Source organism: Montipora capricornis, chromosome 13, assembly GCF_036669925.1.
Source record: "Montipora capricornis isolate CH-2021 chromosome 13, ASM3666992v2, whole genome shotgun sequence".
NCBI classification, from domain to species: Eukaryota; Metazoa; Cnidaria; class Anthozoa; order Scleractinia; family Acroporidae; genus Montipora; species Montipora capricornis.
This window is the reverse complement of record NC_090895.1, coordinates 4,283,167-4,300,666: the sequence shown is the minus strand read 5'-3', so window position 1 is coordinate 4,300,666 and position 17,500 is coordinate 4,283,167. Positions and strand designations below refer to the sequence as shown.

The 17,500-nt window shown below is 39.3% G+C and overlaps 3 protein-coding genes across 3 annotated transcripts in view; 2 read left to right on the top strand and 1 right to left on the bottom strand.

The window, feature by feature from the left end:
- LOC138029730 (immunoglobulin superfamily member 10-like) overlaps positions 1-12,414 on the top strand; it is a 59,069-nt gene extending 46,655 nt beyond the window's left edge. Inside the window, exons 10-17 of the mRNA XM_068877493.1 lie at positions 2,906-3,148; positions 8,486-8,533; positions 9,358-9,464; positions 9,964-10,022; positions 10,096-10,289; positions 11,260-11,364; positions 11,444-11,462; positions 12,152-12,414. Coding sequence (XP_068733594.1) covers positions 2,906-3,148; positions 8,486-8,533; positions 9,358-9,464; positions 9,964-10,022; positions 10,096-10,289; positions 11,260-11,364; positions 11,444-11,462; positions 12,152-12,224 — 848 coding nt within the window. The 3' untranslated portion in view covers positions 12,225-12,414. The remainder of the gene's footprint in view (positions 1-2,905; positions 3,149-8,485; positions 8,534-9,357; positions 9,465-9,963; positions 10,023-10,095; positions 10,290-11,259; positions 11,365-11,443; positions 11,463-12,151) is intronic.
- LOC138029742 (fibroblast growth factor receptor 2-like) overlaps positions 1-17,500 on the bottom strand; it is a 466,762-nt gene that overhangs the window by 117,897 nt on the left and 331,365 nt on the right. The gene's annotated exons all lie outside the window — the stretch shown is intronic.
- LOC138029790 (tyrosine kinase receptor Cad96Ca-like) overlaps positions 14,152-17,500 on the top strand; it is an 8,756-nt gene continuing 5,407 nt past the window's right edge. The window contains exons 1-4 of the mRNA XM_068877615.1: positions 14,152-14,572; positions 14,797-14,907; positions 16,261-16,451; positions 17,236-17,358. Of these exons, the coding sequence (XP_068733716.1) occupies positions 14,257-14,572; positions 14,797-14,907; positions 16,261-16,451; positions 17,236-17,358 (741 nt within the window). The 5' untranslated portion in view covers positions 14,152-14,256. The remainder of the gene's footprint in view (positions 14,573-14,796; positions 14,908-16,260; positions 16,452-17,235; positions 17,359-17,500) is intronic.

Sequence of the window (17,500 nt, the reverse complement as noted above, 5' to 3'; positions counted from 1 at the left end):
CCTTTCTTTTCCGTACTCCCGTGACAAAACAACAACATAAAATCACCAAAGTTTAGTTTTTGACGACAACGTGAGCATATAATCACGAAAGAGTCATTTTCTGTTGCGACTTTAAAACCGCTCGTACCCATTCAGTTACAGTATAGTTCGCCTGTATTGTTCAAGGTGGAACAAGACGGAATAATCGCGAAATACTTGCGATAGCACTAAGTTATATTTTGTTGCCGTAGCCGTCGTCTTTGCTTAAACTCCCTATTATTGTAATTGTAAGGAGAAGTGTGTTTGGTAGTGATATTCTATGGTGATGAAATGAATTTTACCAGTAATGTGTTAACTCAGATCCAAGCTTACATGTCATGTTTGCAACTGTTTAAAGTGCTATTACAGGTGTATGCCCGTAAAATCAATTCTTATTTTTTGGGGGGTTTGAAAACTTTTTTTGCTAAAGACCAAGTCTCCCAAGTTTTAAGCGTTGATTTCAAAACGACGCCTGTTTATTTTAACTGTAATTTTCCTATTTAATGATCTGCCGTTAATAAATTTAAATTTTTGAGAGAGCTGGATCCAGAAGAAATGACGTCAGACCAACCCGTTGTCTCCCTTGAATTCGCGATTATCCTGAATTGTTAATTTGCATTTAATTAACTATTATTGTGAGTTTAGAAGACTGAAAGCTTGGGAGATAGCCATAATTATAATTTTGAAAGGACAACCCAACTGCGTAGGACTCGATCATGGGAATGTTCGTTTTTGACCCGTCACCAAACCACTTGACCACCACACCGCTAGCTTTTCAGGGACAATATTTAAAGGCTATTTGATAATGCTGTATTATCACTCGCCAACAAACAGCATTTAACAGTACAAAAGGTCGGTGTCCAAACTTCATGAGAAAGCTAAATATTTAAATTCAAAGCTTAGGCCTAATTACTCTTCAGCAGCGATATTCTATGGTAGACTTAAATAAATGTTGTTTTGAGAAAGTCGGTGTTTTATCTTTAGTGGTTTCTAATAGAGTAGAAACTCCGGGTTCAAATCCAATCCTCGGATATAATTTTTTTATTTCGTTATTTTCTCTGCTACAACAGGTCCTGGGACACATTGTCCAAAATTCACGATTATAGTGAATTCAAAGCTAATTAACAATTCAGGATAATCGCGCATTCATTGGCAACAACGTGTTCGTCAGCCTCACTTGTCTTCGTACAATGTACACCGCTGAATTAATATGCATCACAGGAGTTTCGGGCATTCACACCTCTAAAGTCGCGTTGTAGGTAAGGTAAGGTAAAGTCTCTGCTTAAGAGCCAGAAGGCTCATCAGGCCGGCGCTTATCTCCGGTTTCAGTAGCATGACGCGACTAGGAGTCTTTATATTCCCCCCTGGATGGGATGCTAGTCCATCGCAGGGTTACCCCCAGCATTACGCCGGTACCCATTTATACACCTGGGTGGAGAGAGGCACCGTGAGAGTAAAGTGTCTTGCCCAAGAACACAACACAATGTCCCCGCCAGGCCACGAACCCGGACCACTCGATCCGGAGTCAAGCGCACTAACCATGAGGCCACCGCGCCTACATATAAAATAAGCTGCAATCTCCTTCCTAAAATGTTAAGCTAGTGGTAAATGACGTCACGTTTCCCTAAATCCAACCTTCTGGGTCTAATCGGTCAGTTTTAACGTGAGTAATGGCGGACCATAAAATCCAAAACTTACACTCAAAGTAAACAGCCTGTGGATAAAAATCAAAGCTCAAAACTTTGCCAGTCAGGTGTTAAAGCAAACACACTTTCAGAATCCGAAGAAAAACAGGAGCTGATTTTTTTGTAATGGTAGTACTTAAACCTGAACTGCAAATTGATGTGCCGAGAGAAATGAAAAATAGAATAATAGCAACAGTAATAAAATGAAAGGAAAATAAAAATAATGTAGCACTGCCTACAAGAACCCCAAGTTCCCTTGATGTATTTAAGAGAAGATTAGAGAATGCATTCATCATAGACTAGGTCATTCATCAACCTAGAGGAGCCAGCTTTTCCAACATTTTCATTCAGAATGCGTCTACTCAAGGAATAAAACGTCATCGTGTACACGGTATCAAAGGGTTACCCACTTGGCAGAACCTCTAAAAGAAAGGGTGGCTGAATAAACTTTATGTCATGTGAACTCTCTGCTTGTCTACCCAGCGGAACTATTAAAGTCAAGCACAGATGAACTAAGCATTTTCTGTTGTCAGCTTGTCCTAGTTAAATTACTGCTTACAAAAATTCACTTGGCTGCGGGAGGACGATTCTTTCATAAGAGACAACGTAGGGACTCTTAAGTGTTGATTTGCGTAACGAAACTGTTTAAATGTTGTATAATGAAAGTGAGAGAACCAGGAAAGCCAAATGAATATAGCACGTGATGTAATGTTTAGAGGTTCCCCAAAAAAGTGGTACTCTGGCCAGGTTCTGAAATTGCCCAGGGCAGTCTTTGGCTTACCTCTTGGGCTTGACATGTAAATAGACCAATGCTGTCTCCCACCATTGGGAATTCAAGCCTCTTGTACGAAACAAATTACTTTTGAGCTGTCACTGGTTAACATGCTCATTTGCAGCTTTATTGTACCTAAAAACACTCTCAAAGGTCCAAGGAATGGTCAGTAAAATGTTGCTATAGTGGCCTAGTGAAAGCAATAGGGTGATTGTGTGTTGTGGGCAAGAGTTGTTGGTAAGATGATGATGATGATGATAATTTCAAATTATAGACCTGTAGATAAAGCTAAAGAGGACATTATTGTGCCGGCCTGCCACAACAGTATTCTTACTAATTCATTTGCATTCGGTTGGTAGGCTAAAGAAAAATGTGGTGCACCTCTTGTATGATGCGATCTTGTTATTTTCTTTCTTTTCTTTCTTCATAGATGCTGCCGAAGCTACAGGTAAGGGAAGGAATTATTCGGTGCCTGAAGGAAGTTCAAAACTGTTTTCCTGTTTAGTTGATGGAAACCCTGAACCTAACATAACATGGTACAAGGGCAGTAAAGCAGGTGGAACAGTGATTTCCATTGCAAAACAGTTGGAAGCAAGGGAAACTGGATGTTACACTTGCTCTGCAAGCAACTCTCTTGGAACACCAGTCACCATCACACAGTGCCTTACTGTTGGTAAGATTATCGGCTTTTTATATCGCTATCTTTAATGTAAACCACTTTTGAAGTACATCTGTACGTACACTGTAGATATCAGCTGTCGACGTTATGGAGCGTGCTAAGTCTCGTGTTCATTTCTATCTCCATTTGTTCTTCCGTCGTTTCCGGTCTGACCGACGTCGTCGTTAGTTTGTTCCTCAGTGGGGTGCTCGTGGTGTGCTGGCTTCTTTGCGCAATGATGGGGTGAACCAACGTCTTTGCGTTGAATGAGTCTGTTGACAGGTCAGGTGGCCCTTTCGGGTCGCTTTTCACCCTTGTGCTAGGTCGTGCTCGTTTTGTTTTGTCCTGTTGCCTTCGGGTCCTGTATGTCTATTTGTCTGTTCCACCTGTTTGTGTTTGTAGGGGCGCGATTCGATTCGTCGGCGAAGTTGGTGTGTTGGTACACCCCCGTTTAAGGTGAACCGTTGTGTTTGACGGAGTAGTCGTTATGTCTGGCGGCCATTGCACTCACCCTTCCGGGCCGGGGGGCCCGCCATTCGCCTTAAGCATAAAAAAAAGCAACTATAGACAAAGATGATATTAATACTGTCACGTTTTTTTGTTTGTACTCATTTTTTCAGATGATCTAATTTTTAAAAATAGACTTGGGCTTTTAATTGGCATTAAGGTTTTATTTTACCTGGGTAAGTTTGCATTTGATCAAGAGCCGTCTTTGGGTGGTATGTTTTGGCCACCAATGTCACCAATGCTCAAGACTGCTGATAAGGAATTAAAAGATATAACTTTTGCGAAGTCAACTTTGCTTATAAAGCTCAAGAGGTCTTTTTGATTATTTTACTGGATGGTATGAAAAAAAGGAAGTATTTTCTAGTAAAAACTTACATTTAGTGTTTCACACCATAATTGATTGTAGTTACCTTTAGTACTATTCCTATAATATTGTTCAAACCGAAATCTCTTTATTAAAGTGCACCTAAACCCAAAATATTTTTTTCGCTAAAATTAATCTTTGCACTGTTCGAAACGCATTGCAGCCATTTTTTCCTTTTTCTAATAAATCCTGCCATTTTATAGGCTTCGAAAGTTGCGAAAATCCAAGCATCTTTTGTTCACGACCGAGTTAGAAGGGGAGAGGGTCTATTCCCGCTTTGACATCACATACTGATTTACATTGCATTAACTCTTTGTAAAAATGCATGCAAAGTAGATTGTGACGTCAAAGCAGGAATAGACCCACTCCCCTTCTGACTCGGTCGTGAACAAAAGATGCTTGGATTTTCGCAACTTTCGAAGCCTATAAAATGGCAGGATTTGTTAGAAAAAGGAAAAAATAGCCGCAATGCGTTTCGAACAGGTCAAAAGATTTATTTTAGCGAGAAAAATATTTTGGGGTTAGGTGCACTTTAAGCCTACCCTGGTTTTGAAACAAATATTAAAGATAACTATGTTTGAAGAGTTCTTATCTCCAGATCTACGATGGTGGCCAACATCCATCCATATCCATTCCCCACGTGGCCTCTGAAATGCCCTCCACCACCCCAGGCAATGTTGAAGCCAACTGCAGCATTTCGGAATGTTTCCGAAATTCCAATCAACTTGTAAGAAGAGGGGAGGGGGGTGGGGGTGGAAGGGGAAAGTAAGGCCCATGCCGTTGGCTTAGAACGTTGGCTATGAAACCGCTTGTACTTTTCCACGGTTCTACTGCTCCTTATCCTATTTCTCGTTGAAAGTAAAGGATATATTGATCTGGAAATAGATGCCAAATTTTCTAATTTCCATTGCAAATAAATCTTGTCAATAATATAATTAAGATCAAAATTCTTTTCCAATACTTTACAGCGATAAATTGTTTCTTCCAAGTCTTAATGGAAGTTGGGACAGCAGTAGATTTCTCACTTATTAGTTTACAATAGTTTTTACAACATAATTTCATGAAATCTAAACTTGCGTCCTCTGAGATTTTTAGAGTAGGAGAAATAAGAGAATCGCGACGCAAATCTGCATTTCAAGATTGAAAAGCTTGCTTTTTGAGAACAGTAGGGATTGCAGATAATAGTTGAAAATTTTGCAAAAAATGATCCTCGAGGTTAAACTGTCTATGAAATTCATCAAGACAAATAAAATTCCCTTCCAAATTCAAAAGATCATGAATAAGTTTGATATTGCTGTCGCGATCGAACCGTGATTTCCAAAACATTAAATTGCCGTCAATAGGCCATTTCCGAGTTGCAGTTTGTCTCGATTTCGAAGCGAGTCTTGGTGCTCAACTATTGTAAGGGAAATGAGTTTGATTTGCATAAGAATACAAAACTCATTTCCATTTGAATGGTTGTGCACCAAGACTCGCTTTGAAACTGAGGCATGTAGCATCTCGGAAATGGGCTATTGTAATATTTTGATTATTCCACAGGATAAATTTACCATTTTTATCCTGAAGACTATTTTTTGTCACATCGTTAAAATATTCTTGGAGCAATTATTGCACAATTGTAATTGCAATTAAGAGGAAATGCCAGACCGCCATGTTTATTAAAATAGTAGTTTGGAATAGCCTTCCATGTATCCTTTGTTGCACTCAACAGTCTACTTAGCCAAGCTAAACGCAACGATTGGATCATTGTCCTAAAATTCGGAAAGTTGAGAACATATTCTGGGAGTGGCTGGTAGATCACGTGCCTTTTCACTTTATCTTTCTTGCTTTTCCTCAAGAAAGAAGATAAATGGGCTTGGGTGCTCTTAATTACTGATTCTGGAACGGAGAGCAAGGATCTGTATATATTAACTGGGATATACCACTTGTTTTTGCAAGAAGAGTTCTGCCATACAGTGTAAGGTCTCGCGGCAACCACAGATTTAATTTAGTTTTCATCTTATTTTTATTAAAGAAATTTTCTTCATTATTTATATCCTCGTTGTAAGAGAGATATGCTCTTGAGTGATTTTATTGGATCCTTGATACAGAAGAAGGTCGGGATCTTGGAATTTTCAGCGGAGCTCAGCGGGCGCCAAAGGCGCACGCGCGGAGCACCATTGTTAAGAACATATGGTAACCCGTCGCTGCGAGAAATCTTGGTTTTATAGCCATGACGTCATCAACCGTCCGTACATACGTACGTACGTACGCACGTCCGTCCGCACGTCCGTACGTCCACCCTTCCATGTATGCCAATGTGACCAGTATCATGCTAGCTTACAGCATAATATTGGACATCTATCTTTTGATCAATTCATACCTGTCAAAACAAAGTATCCGCTCACCACTATCACGTGACCATATCGCGGGCTCAAGCCTACAGCTACCCAGCTTTTTTTTTAAAGTTGACCGCTGACCAGATACTGGTTTTCGATTGGATTGCAGGCTCAACCTAGGTTAACTCACCTGAACACTGCCGGTTACACTGCCAGACTACATCAACGAAAGTTACTACACAGTCAACGCTTTTTGTGTTCAGGTGGAAGACACTTTGGAAGATGTTTTCTTTCTGCATTTTTTGCTGGTTTCAATCCAGTTTGACATGTGATATCTGTGTTCCACACTCGTGGCGACGTAGTTATTTAAGTCAAGCATCGGTGGGAGGTAAATTTAAAACTGCGTGTTCATTTTTAATTTGCTTAGAGCTGCTTTTTTCTCTGTATTGCAATTTTTGGCATATCTTTAGAAGCTCCGATAAGGTTACATGATGCCCAGAGGACCTATGTCTAGAACAGAAACAAAAAGAGAGCGAACGAGAAAGATAACGACAAAACAGAATACCAGTAATAGCTCATACCCAGAGGAAGAAGTTACTCCACAAATTCCGTTATTTTTACGGATGCGTTATTTAACGTGGATGCATATTTTTAAAAAGTGGTTTAATTGGTTCTTCCTTTGTTCAGGAATGATAAACGCATTATTATTGTCAAATGGAATTAAATAACAATTTTCTGTACTCTTTTGGACATAAAATGCGAGCGAAAGTGCTTTTTTAATCCGTTTGTTCAAATGGTTTCGTTGTGCCTCGACACTGACAAGAAAATTTTGCCCTTATATTACAAATACGTAATAGCAATGAGTTCTCGTAAAATTAGAAGGAAATCTCACTAGCTTGTGTTTTCAGAAGTTTGTGTAAAGCACCCAAACGTTATTTAAGTGTTGGAGCAGATCGTGTTTGAAGTTCGTCCTTTCTTGGTTGCATTGCCGTATTTTGCCGATTCTTGTACCAAGCCAACCTGGCGTGTTTCAATGAAATACATCAAAATGTGAATGATCTTGTTTTCAGAGATAAAGTGGAATAAAGTACATCAGTAAAACTCTTCTTTGACCTTGAACTGACAAAGTTGTTTTTATGGCTTCTAATTTTAGCGGGATTCCTATTCGCTGGCTATTGACAGTTAACTCTGAAATGGCTTTTTTTTTCCTTTTCCATTCCCTCGCTGAGGTTGTGCTTGTTTTCTTTTAAAACTCATGCGGTTCAAGAAAAACATATTGCCAAACTGGTGAATTACAAAGTAAATTTCGCTTTGAGAGGCAGTAAGAATAAATAACCAGGGAGCTCCGCCTTTAGGTTTGGCTAAATCTATATATTACCTTTTAAAGAGCCGATCGCCATTGCTTTCGTTTTTGTACAATTTAAGACCTGTGATATTACCAAACATTTCAATGTTCTGAAGAAAACAATTAAGAGAAGTAGCATCCCGAGCTATAAGAGTTGTATCATCCACAAATTGAGAAATTTAGCTTCCTTTTGATTTGGGAGGTCGATCCCTTTGCAACTTGGATCTTGACGAATTTTACATGCTAATATTTCTACCGCAAGAAGAAACAAGAGGGGGCTTCGTCAGGGGCTTCGTGGACAACCCTGCCGTACTCCTCTTGAGACTTACTTGACAAGAAGCCCGTATTCATCGCCGCAGACTCCAGTTTGGCCCGAATGAATTAACTTAAGAGTTCATTACACAAGATGTCAAAAAAAGTTTTGTAAAATTATTTTGTAAAGCCATGCTCACCCGGAGTTTTATTATTTTCAAAGGAAAGTAGCAAGTTTTTAACTTCCTCAAGTGTCAAGTCATGTTCCCAATTCTGCTTGGTCATCAGTACTCAATTTAGGAAGATATAGAGTTTCAATAAAATTCTGGAAATCTTTAGTTTGTTGGGGTGCCAAACTATCATTTATTTTGTTGTGTACAATTTACTAAAGTGGGATTCTCTATATCTCTACCACTCTCGACGTCATGCACCACTAGGTTTACGTAGCTAAAGGAAGTACAATTATTGTCATAGAGTACATCTTCCTTACTATGCGAAAACACTGAAGTTTGTTACAAGTGTTGGTGTCATTATCTGCTGAGAAATTTCTGGTGTTCTTTATTTAGTGCCAGAGGAACCCACCTCAGCTTCGCCCACCTCCACAGGACAACCACGTAAGTGGTTAAGTTAGCATTTACTACATAAAGTCAGCCTTTTAGATCATTTCCTTGAGATGTAGTCAGTGCCAAAATTGTATTGATCGTTTACAAGGGGAATTCAACCTTGAGGGTGCATGCCTAAGGCTTCTAGCTCTGTATGCTCAGATTTGTGTACACCCCATGACCTATAAAGTGGTCAAAATATCTTTGCTGGAATGCTGGACATAGCTACACACACTTATCTTCATTTGGACCTCAGATAGCCCACCGTTCGTGTGTATGCATACAAATATCTGTACACGGGTAACAGGAAAGAGCTAACGAAATAACGATACATATAGGACGGACCATTACATGGGAAATTCTCTTGCATACATTCACTCTGAATTTAGCTCCCTGTTTATTGTGGCCTAAAAGCGATACAATGAGCTTTCAGCCATGCATCGGACATCAATCAGAATCCAGAGCTTAACATCTCAGTAAGTAAATTACTAGAGTCCATACCTTGTGGTTTTCACTTTCTATTGGGAACCACATTTCTTAAAGCGGGCTTGTACTGTTAGTTGGTGTAATATTATTCATACACTTTAAAGTGTGAAATATCTGGTAGTTGTCAAGCCTTTTTGCAAGCTTTTTGTCCTGTGAACTGTCATCTGAGCTATTGGAACCCTTAAAGCTAGAGATATCTTACGTAACATGCATGTTCAGAAGATCAAGCTTTTCAATTAATAAGTAAGTGCCAAACGTTGCTATAAATAAAGAACAGGTGTTGATATTTTTTGTCCAGGAATTCACTTTTCAATCAAGAGTGAACCAAATGTTGCCTCTTCCCTTTTTAGCAAAGCAATTTTATGCGGCCCTGACGATAATGGAAGACTTTGTATCAGAATACAGAGATTTGAATAATCAAGTTTCAAAACAGTTGGTGGATTCATTTGTGTCAGAGGTGCATTTTAAAATTTTCTCAAATATAATCTAAGGTAAATGGCGGGCGAAAGAAGATCAGCTATTTATTTATTCATTTAAATATATGTTGTTTTTTTTGGCACAAAGTTCTGATCCTTTTATACTTACAAGGGGTGGGAGTTCCGTTGTCACAAGTGCCGCAATTTCAGAGAGCAAAAGGGAAAAGTTGGAATAAGAAGTGTTCAATAAACTAAGCCATTGCTAAATACTTTCATAATTATCTCTTTGCTTTGAAAGTCTTATAAATCTTCTGCATTAGTTATTAACAGCTATGATCACAAATAGAGATAAAACTGAAGAAACAGGTATTCCTTTACAAGCCTAACCACAATTGCAGAAGGGCTAGAGAGGACAATTGCAACACTGGATGTCCAATAAACTAATCCGTCGCAAAACAAACGTACTGCTCAAGTGTTTTCAAGAGAAAACGCACCATTTTTCTTATTAGTAAACAAGTGTGTTGGTTTTACATTTTTTAGATGGATAAAATATACCAGAATGACGACAATTATCTTAGGACTGAAGTGACAGGACTGAGGTTGGTGGATTGAAACTGCTTTCGTTATTTCGACAGTAATTTATTCATTGTTGCATGTCTTCTTTGTCTTCAGGAGTGGCAGTGTAATTGTATCCTTCATCCTTTACTTTAAAAATGCCGTGACCCCTTGTCAGGGAATTTCAAAACTTGAAGCTGCAATTTCTAATGGCATCTTTGGTACTTATCAAGTTGGAAATTTGACTCTTCTCTCACCTGGGACTAGCACTTCAGTCAAGTCCACCACACCACGAACCTCTCAACCAACAGGTATGAAGGAATGACCATCAAATGTTTCATTTCCTTGTTGATACGGTAGCGTGAACGGGGCCTTGAGTCACAAGTGCACACAGTGTCTGTGTTTAGTGAAGATATCGGAATGGATTTAGGAATTGACAACTGTTCAAAGCTCACGTGACGGAAAGGAAAAGTAAAAATAAACAGCATCAGATGGAATCATATTACTTGCGGGAAGAGAAATAAAGTCACTCGATGAAGAAAGCAGCTGTAACAGATATTTGGGGATTATGAAATCTGACATGGTTGTGTACGAAGAAATGAAAACTAGCCTGACAAAAGATTACTTCCGGTGTTTGGGAAAGCTGCTGAAATGAAAACTTACTGTGGCAATATGATAAAAAGAATTAAGATGTGGCTAGTGCCCATCCTTAGATACTATGCAGTATTCATTGACTGGACTAAGAGCGAGTTAAAAGGGCTAGATAGAAAGACCAGAAAATATCTAACCATATACAATGTTCTTCATCCTCGTGATAGCGTAGCCAGATTATACCTTCCGAGAATGATGGGTCGGCGAGATTTGTGCTCGGTTGAAGAATGCGTGGACGTGGCAGGAATGAGTCTCTTTAACTATATTTCTAAGAGCGAATAGGAGTGGTTGGTGGCAGCAAAAGGAAAAGAGTGTACTCAGTTAAAGAGGCAAAAATGTCAACAAAGATTTCCCTATGGGTACGTACGCATACTGGATGGCATTCCCTTAGCCGAACCTCGAAAGTATCTAGACTATCAATTAATCCATATATCGTTCCAGTTCTTGGGATTTGTTGTTGCACAAACAACATAATCCTCTTGGAGCATTCTTCGGCTAATGGGTGTTATAGACTCCACTCTTTTTATCATTTATCATTTTTATCAAGTTTCGGAACTCTTGTTAGAAGTATAATGTTTTTTCGTTTTTGCTTTGTGGACTAATTATGTTACTCCATATTTATATTCACAGAATTCCAATGCGCATGCGACACCACTCTGTTGGTAATTATTGGAGTTCTTGTGGCAATCATCATTGTTCTAATACTGGTCATAGCCTGGCAGCACAGAAAGCTAGGTGAATAATTTGATGTGTCTTCCAGGATTGTGTTCTCCATCCTTTTGTACTTATTGGAAATCTGATCTTCTTTTGTTAGGCATTGCTAGAAAGAAAAGGTAGGTATTTTTGATATTTTTTTCGTTTTTTTTTTTTGTCCATTGAACATAAATATAGGAGTCTGCCTCAACGTTATGGGAAAGTTGCAGTTTCCTGTAAACATTTAGTACTATATCAGTCACTGTGTTGCATCAAGAGCACAAAATCGTTAAAAAAGTATAACTGTTTATAGTAAAAAGAAAAAAAAATTGACCAATCGTGGAAAGCTGTTTTCTTCGTTGAGGAAAAAATTGCAGGGGAGGGACAGGCGTATCGTGTCACCTGCCTTATGGCAGAAAAGATAGTAACGATCATTTCCCATCATCGAAAATATTTCGATTAATCTTTCTTTTAAAAGAAGCTGTTTTCGAAATGACCTTCTCCTGCAAGAAGTTTAAAACGAATGTTTGCAGGTGCGAGATCGCAATGATACAATGCGCAAATGGTGACGCACAGCCAAAAGGAGCTCATGAGAGACCTTTTGTTCTCGCCCACCCAATAAATGGTGATGGCGTAACTTGAAAATCACCTATTTGGTCCCCTCCAGTTTTCTTTTTGGTTCTCTCATAAAATAACTCGCCTGTCCGAAATGATGTTTCATTTCTTTCGTGGCAATTACTTAAGAAAGGAAAATAAAGAAATCGTAATAAAAAACGCAGGCTAAATTTGAAGAACTAACATGTTTGCCCACTCTTCGATGTGTCGTTAGGCTATACAAGGTTGCAGAAGATAAAGAAAGAAGAATTTACGACGTGAGTTTTGAAATGGAAAATGCAAAATGATTTAATAGACTGATACTGTTTTTTTCTATTGCTGAAACACATTTTGCCATTTCCAGCAAGTTAAAGCATGAGCTGATTATTTCACAACGTAGAAAAACTTCGATTTTCTGGGTTAATTAATGTACAGTCAACTCTCTCTAAGACAGACACTATCGGGACCCGCCTCAGCTGTCCGTCTTAGAGAGGTGTCCGGCTCATAGAGAGTTGACACCAGGAATTTTAAGATAATAATGCTGAACCTGTGCACAGTGAATACGCGTCTGTTTAAAGTTTGTTTTAACTTATTTACTTGAACGAAACCCACAAAATGGAACAAAAACATTTACAAAATTGAGTGTCTTGTCGTATTACAAACAGTAAACAGTACATTCTGCAAACGGGAACATAACCACCTTGACTTAGGACTGTCTTTCGCGGTACTAAGTTTAAAAATATGTCACTTTTTATATTAAAAAATATTGGTAAAAGCAACTCAAGTTAATAGCTTTTAATAGCCATGGCTTTGGTGGACATGCACTTAAGAAGAACAGAAATCTGTGATCGTGGATTGTTTCAGGTGCAACAGTTTAAAATCCTAAAGCGCTGACCAACGCTGCTTAATTTTGATACGAGGATTTCCTCTTGCAGCTTTGTGGAAGTGAATTCCTTTAGGTCGTCAACTAGTCTAAGAGCTTCTGTAGTGGATTTGATGGTTGGATCCGGTGGTTTAATGTCCACAACTTGGCCACTACAACTACAACTTTGCTGGCATAAAGATCGAGGGCTTCATCCCTTAGTCGTTGTCGCTAGTTGGGGAGGGTGGTATGAACAGGAGGCTCACATGATGGAATGTCTTGGTCAGCAGTTACGTATTCTTCAGCTGTTGTCTCGCCCTGACTAATTCGTCGTAAAAGCTCTGCGTATTCTTGATCTTCTTCTTCCTCAGATCTCTCGTTATTCTGTACTACATTGGAAAATCCACATTTCTCGAAGCACTTCTGAACAATTTTTTCTGGTACCTCCTCCCAGGCTTGTTTGATCCACCTTACTGCCTGTAAAACATCAACTTCCTTGGCGATATCTGGTGCTGTTACGTAGTCCGCGGTTAACAAGTGAAACAGCAAATTTCAGGAGGCGTCAACAAGATAAGAGCTGACGTCTGGTGCTAAAAAGAGTCACGTACAAGAATTCGACTTCCCTAAATCGTAATTTTCGGTCACATTTAGATCCTCACAAGTGTCCGTTGACGATTTCAAAGTGTCCGTTGTCCGTCATATGGAGGTGTCCGTCTTATAGAGAGTTTGGTTATAGTAAAATGATTAAGAAATGGCCGGGACCAGCACCAGGCGTCCGTCTTATATAGGTGTCCGTTAATAGAGAGTTGACTGTACTCGTTTCCTATATCTATTTTACTTATTGATTGTAACAGTTGAAGGACATTTTGAAGTGTCATTGTAATTGCTCTAAGCGATCATTCTCGCCAAGAGTCATTGCAAGCGCTGATCAAAACATATGTTTTAGAAATTTCCCAATCATTCTTTCATCTCTTGCAGGACATGGAACCGTTAGCTGGTCAGGCTGACCAGCTCCAAGATGGCTTAATTTCCCGAATATGGTTAAGCAATCCATTGCAATCGCATTGCCATGGGTCTGAGTCCTTTAATTAACTGCTTACGTTGCTCGCAACTGTGATGATAGAGTCTTTGCTTTTATTAAATGTAAAGTAAAGGAAAAGTCACTTTATTTAATGATGGTAGTTCCTTCAGTCACAAAACTGGCCGACGGTGCTCCCTTTACTCCCCTCTCGCGGTCCGTGCACCGTTTTAAGGACATTTAAAGCTGCAGTGACACCGATTAAAGGAAAGTCGAAACAGACGTTGAAGTCGCCGAGGTTCGAGCTGGGGACCTCTCGCTCCAAAAGCCGCGCACTAACCAAGTAGCTACGACTGCCTGTGGTTAGTTTATTTTTGAAGAATAATGAACTTCAAGCATACTAACGGTTACGAAGGCAATTTAACTCGGGGGCTTCTTTTGCTTTCAGAACCACGTTGCAATGGAAGATCTTAATTCTACTAACGCTCCACCAAGTAGTTTTAATCAACAGCTAAGAATCCCCATTGAACCTGCATACATGCCCTTACAAGGGACTACCCATTATGAAGTAGAACCAAGTAACCCTAAGAGCTCCCCTCAGAATGTTGAATATGCACCCCTTGATATAAGAACAAGGTCATGGGAAGTAACAAGAGAAGACGTGAAAGTGGAGAAGGTCATTGGTGAAGGTGCTTTTGGTCAGGTTGCCAAAGGAAAGGCAGAGAACCTTCCATTCCATTCTCGCAAATCAATTGTAGCTGTTAAAATGCTGAAAGGTAAAAGTCCTTTTTTTCTTCATGGCTTTGGTCTAGGAACAAACGGTCAGTCCTTCGTTGTGTAGAGAACAAACATGTGTAATCCGCGATTTCTAACACCTTTATGTTTAGCAATTACTTGAATTTGACCTCGAACGCACGAAGACAAGAATGAGCCCTGATGACAGGTACACGTAGTACAACTAATGCAAATTTACCTTTGTTTTTATGCTTATTTGATTTAGCTAACGCTCCTGAGTCAGATAAGAGAGACTTGAAATCCGAACTCGATCTGATGAAGACCCTCAAGCCTCATCCACATGTTATCAAACTATTGGGATGCGTCACTGAAACTGGTAAATGGATCTATGAATTATACTATGACGCTGCTGCTATAGAAAAAAAGCTCTTCTCTATGAATGTTCGCTTGTTCCAAACCAAAACGGTGCCACCTTAATTTCGTCTCAGCATTACAATAGGATATTGCATAGTAGTTCCAATCATAACGAGAATCCCATTTACGACTTGCCAAAGTGTGAAGTGTTCAGTTTACAGTTCTGTTTCAAAACAGAGCAGAAGTGTTTTATCTGGTTTTAAACCACGAGGCGAGGCCGCGTTGTTAATCTTAGACCCGAAAAAGCACGACCTGTGGGTTTATTGAAGGGCTTCAAGAGCACTCCACAGAAAGTGTGTCGGAACAAAGGTTCAAATTTAAGTGGTGGGTGGAGAACAGTAGCATTCTAGAAAAAGAACCTAAGCTTTATCATTATGCTTTATATAAAAACTTCAAATGAAGAATGCTTTATCAGTTCGTTAACGCTCAGGCGCGTGCCACATTTTTTTGGTGGTCTGGTAGGCTGTTTCGATCAATAATTATTAAATGAGTTTTTGAAATTTTATGTCAATAGGTGTCCACACTTCCGTTGTCTAGTTATTAAAGACGTTTGTTAAAGGGGCTAGGTCACGCTATTTTACGTAATTTTGTTTAATTTTGTTAATTATAAGCTCTAAACGTCAAATTGGCAGAGTAAGAGTCTTTCATTTGCAAAATCACGGCCACATAACAACTGAGAATGATTTTCCAGCTTTGTAAATAACGTTTTGATATAGAATGATATAAATTGGAAAAAGGTGGGCCGACGTTTTTCAAATTTACCCAAATTCAATCCATTTCAATCCTCTCCAGTTTTGTCCATCCATGTCCCTTCTCGGCTTCCCTGTGTTTTGTTAGAGTTCAATTACCTGCACGCTGCTTTTAAAGGAAATCCATCGTCATCTTTAGTAGGAATAAGAGCTTTCACAAGGCAGATAAAACCAGGTCAATAAAACGCTCCGGTAAACAATGGCTTGGGAAGTTGGATAGAGTGCGAATATATTATGGAATGTTGCGGTTGACCTAAAAACTGATTTGTTATTTCTTTTTATAAGCAAAGCTAACCCTTAGCATCACGAAGACACTGGACTGACCGTGGTCAATTGCTGCATTTTAGCATTCCGAATGAAGACTCATAGAAATAGTTGAATTTTATTCTGGTTTATTCAGTGAAACTTGTCAAGTCTTCCTAAAATTAAAACACTCGTAGGGAACATAACATGACGGAATCACACACCTAGTCAACCATAGAGCAGAGGAGACGAGGGGACTGTTCGTGGACAAACAAAAGGACCGGGTAATGCCTGTTGAATAAACGTGATAATATTTCTCATAGAGCCCCTATTGGTGTTGATCGAGTATGTCCCGTATGGTGATCTCCTTGGTTACCTGCGAAAGAGCCGCGGACTGAATGACACGTATTACAATAACCCGGATATCAAGCCCCAAACCAATCTGACGCCACAACAGCTAATAAAGTTCTCCTGGCAAATAGCTGATGGAATGAGCTACTTATCTTCAAGAAAGGCGAGTACGAGTGTAATGGCTTTCAGCATTTAAGACATCAAACACAATTAGCACTTTATATAGCACTTAAAACTTGCTTCAAACTACCGTGCGGGAGGTTGCGGGATCAAACTTCTGGCCATTCCAACACTTAGGGTCTTTAATTAACTTAGGAGAAAGTGCTGCCTTTGTAATGACTCCTGAAAAGGGTCAAACTCTCCATTAATAGCAGATTAGGACGATAACTGTAAGCCCTGTCTCACAACTCTTCAATGTTTATAACCCAGTGGGACCTAAAAGAACACACACGCACACACTATTCGGAAAGAGTAGGTGTTGTGGTCTGTCCTCTGTTGTATATCATGGTTGGGAGGGTAAATGATTGTAGGTACTAGTTACACCAACTCAAAAAATGCAAGGGTAAAGAAAGATATGATATGATATCTATGATATGATATGAGTCTTGTTTATGGAGACATTAGTATAAGCCTTATTAATAGCAACATAAGCATCTCTTATCAACTATTGTTATTGCCATGAGGTGTTGCCATTGCATATTGGCAATGCTATTGTTAAGTCTATTATCTTTGCTGCTGTCGTCACACTTGCATGTACCTGTCATTGTCATGCTCACTGGAATCGCCAGTGCCACATCTCCAGTGACACTGATACTTGTCATTGCTTGTGTCATTTTAAGTGTCATTAACGTCGTCAATGAAACTGCTATACCCGCAACCACTCAGTGCTTTTTTCACTTTCAAATTTATTGCAACTAACCAATAATGTGAAAAATGCTTCACTTCAGATCATACATCGAGATCTTGCTGCTCGTAATGTGCTGGTTGGAGAAACAGAAACATGCAAAGTAACAGACTTTGGAATGGCTAGAGATGTGCAACAGGAAAACATTTATGAAAGGAAGACAAGGGTAACAAAACGTTTTAAATTAGAACATAAAAAAGCCTGATAAAAAGCTCGAGCTTACAACTTGACACGTTTTCAACTTCAACGGAGAAACAACGTCAAATGACGTGGTTTTTGTTTTAAGTCGTAACTATAAAACGATTAAG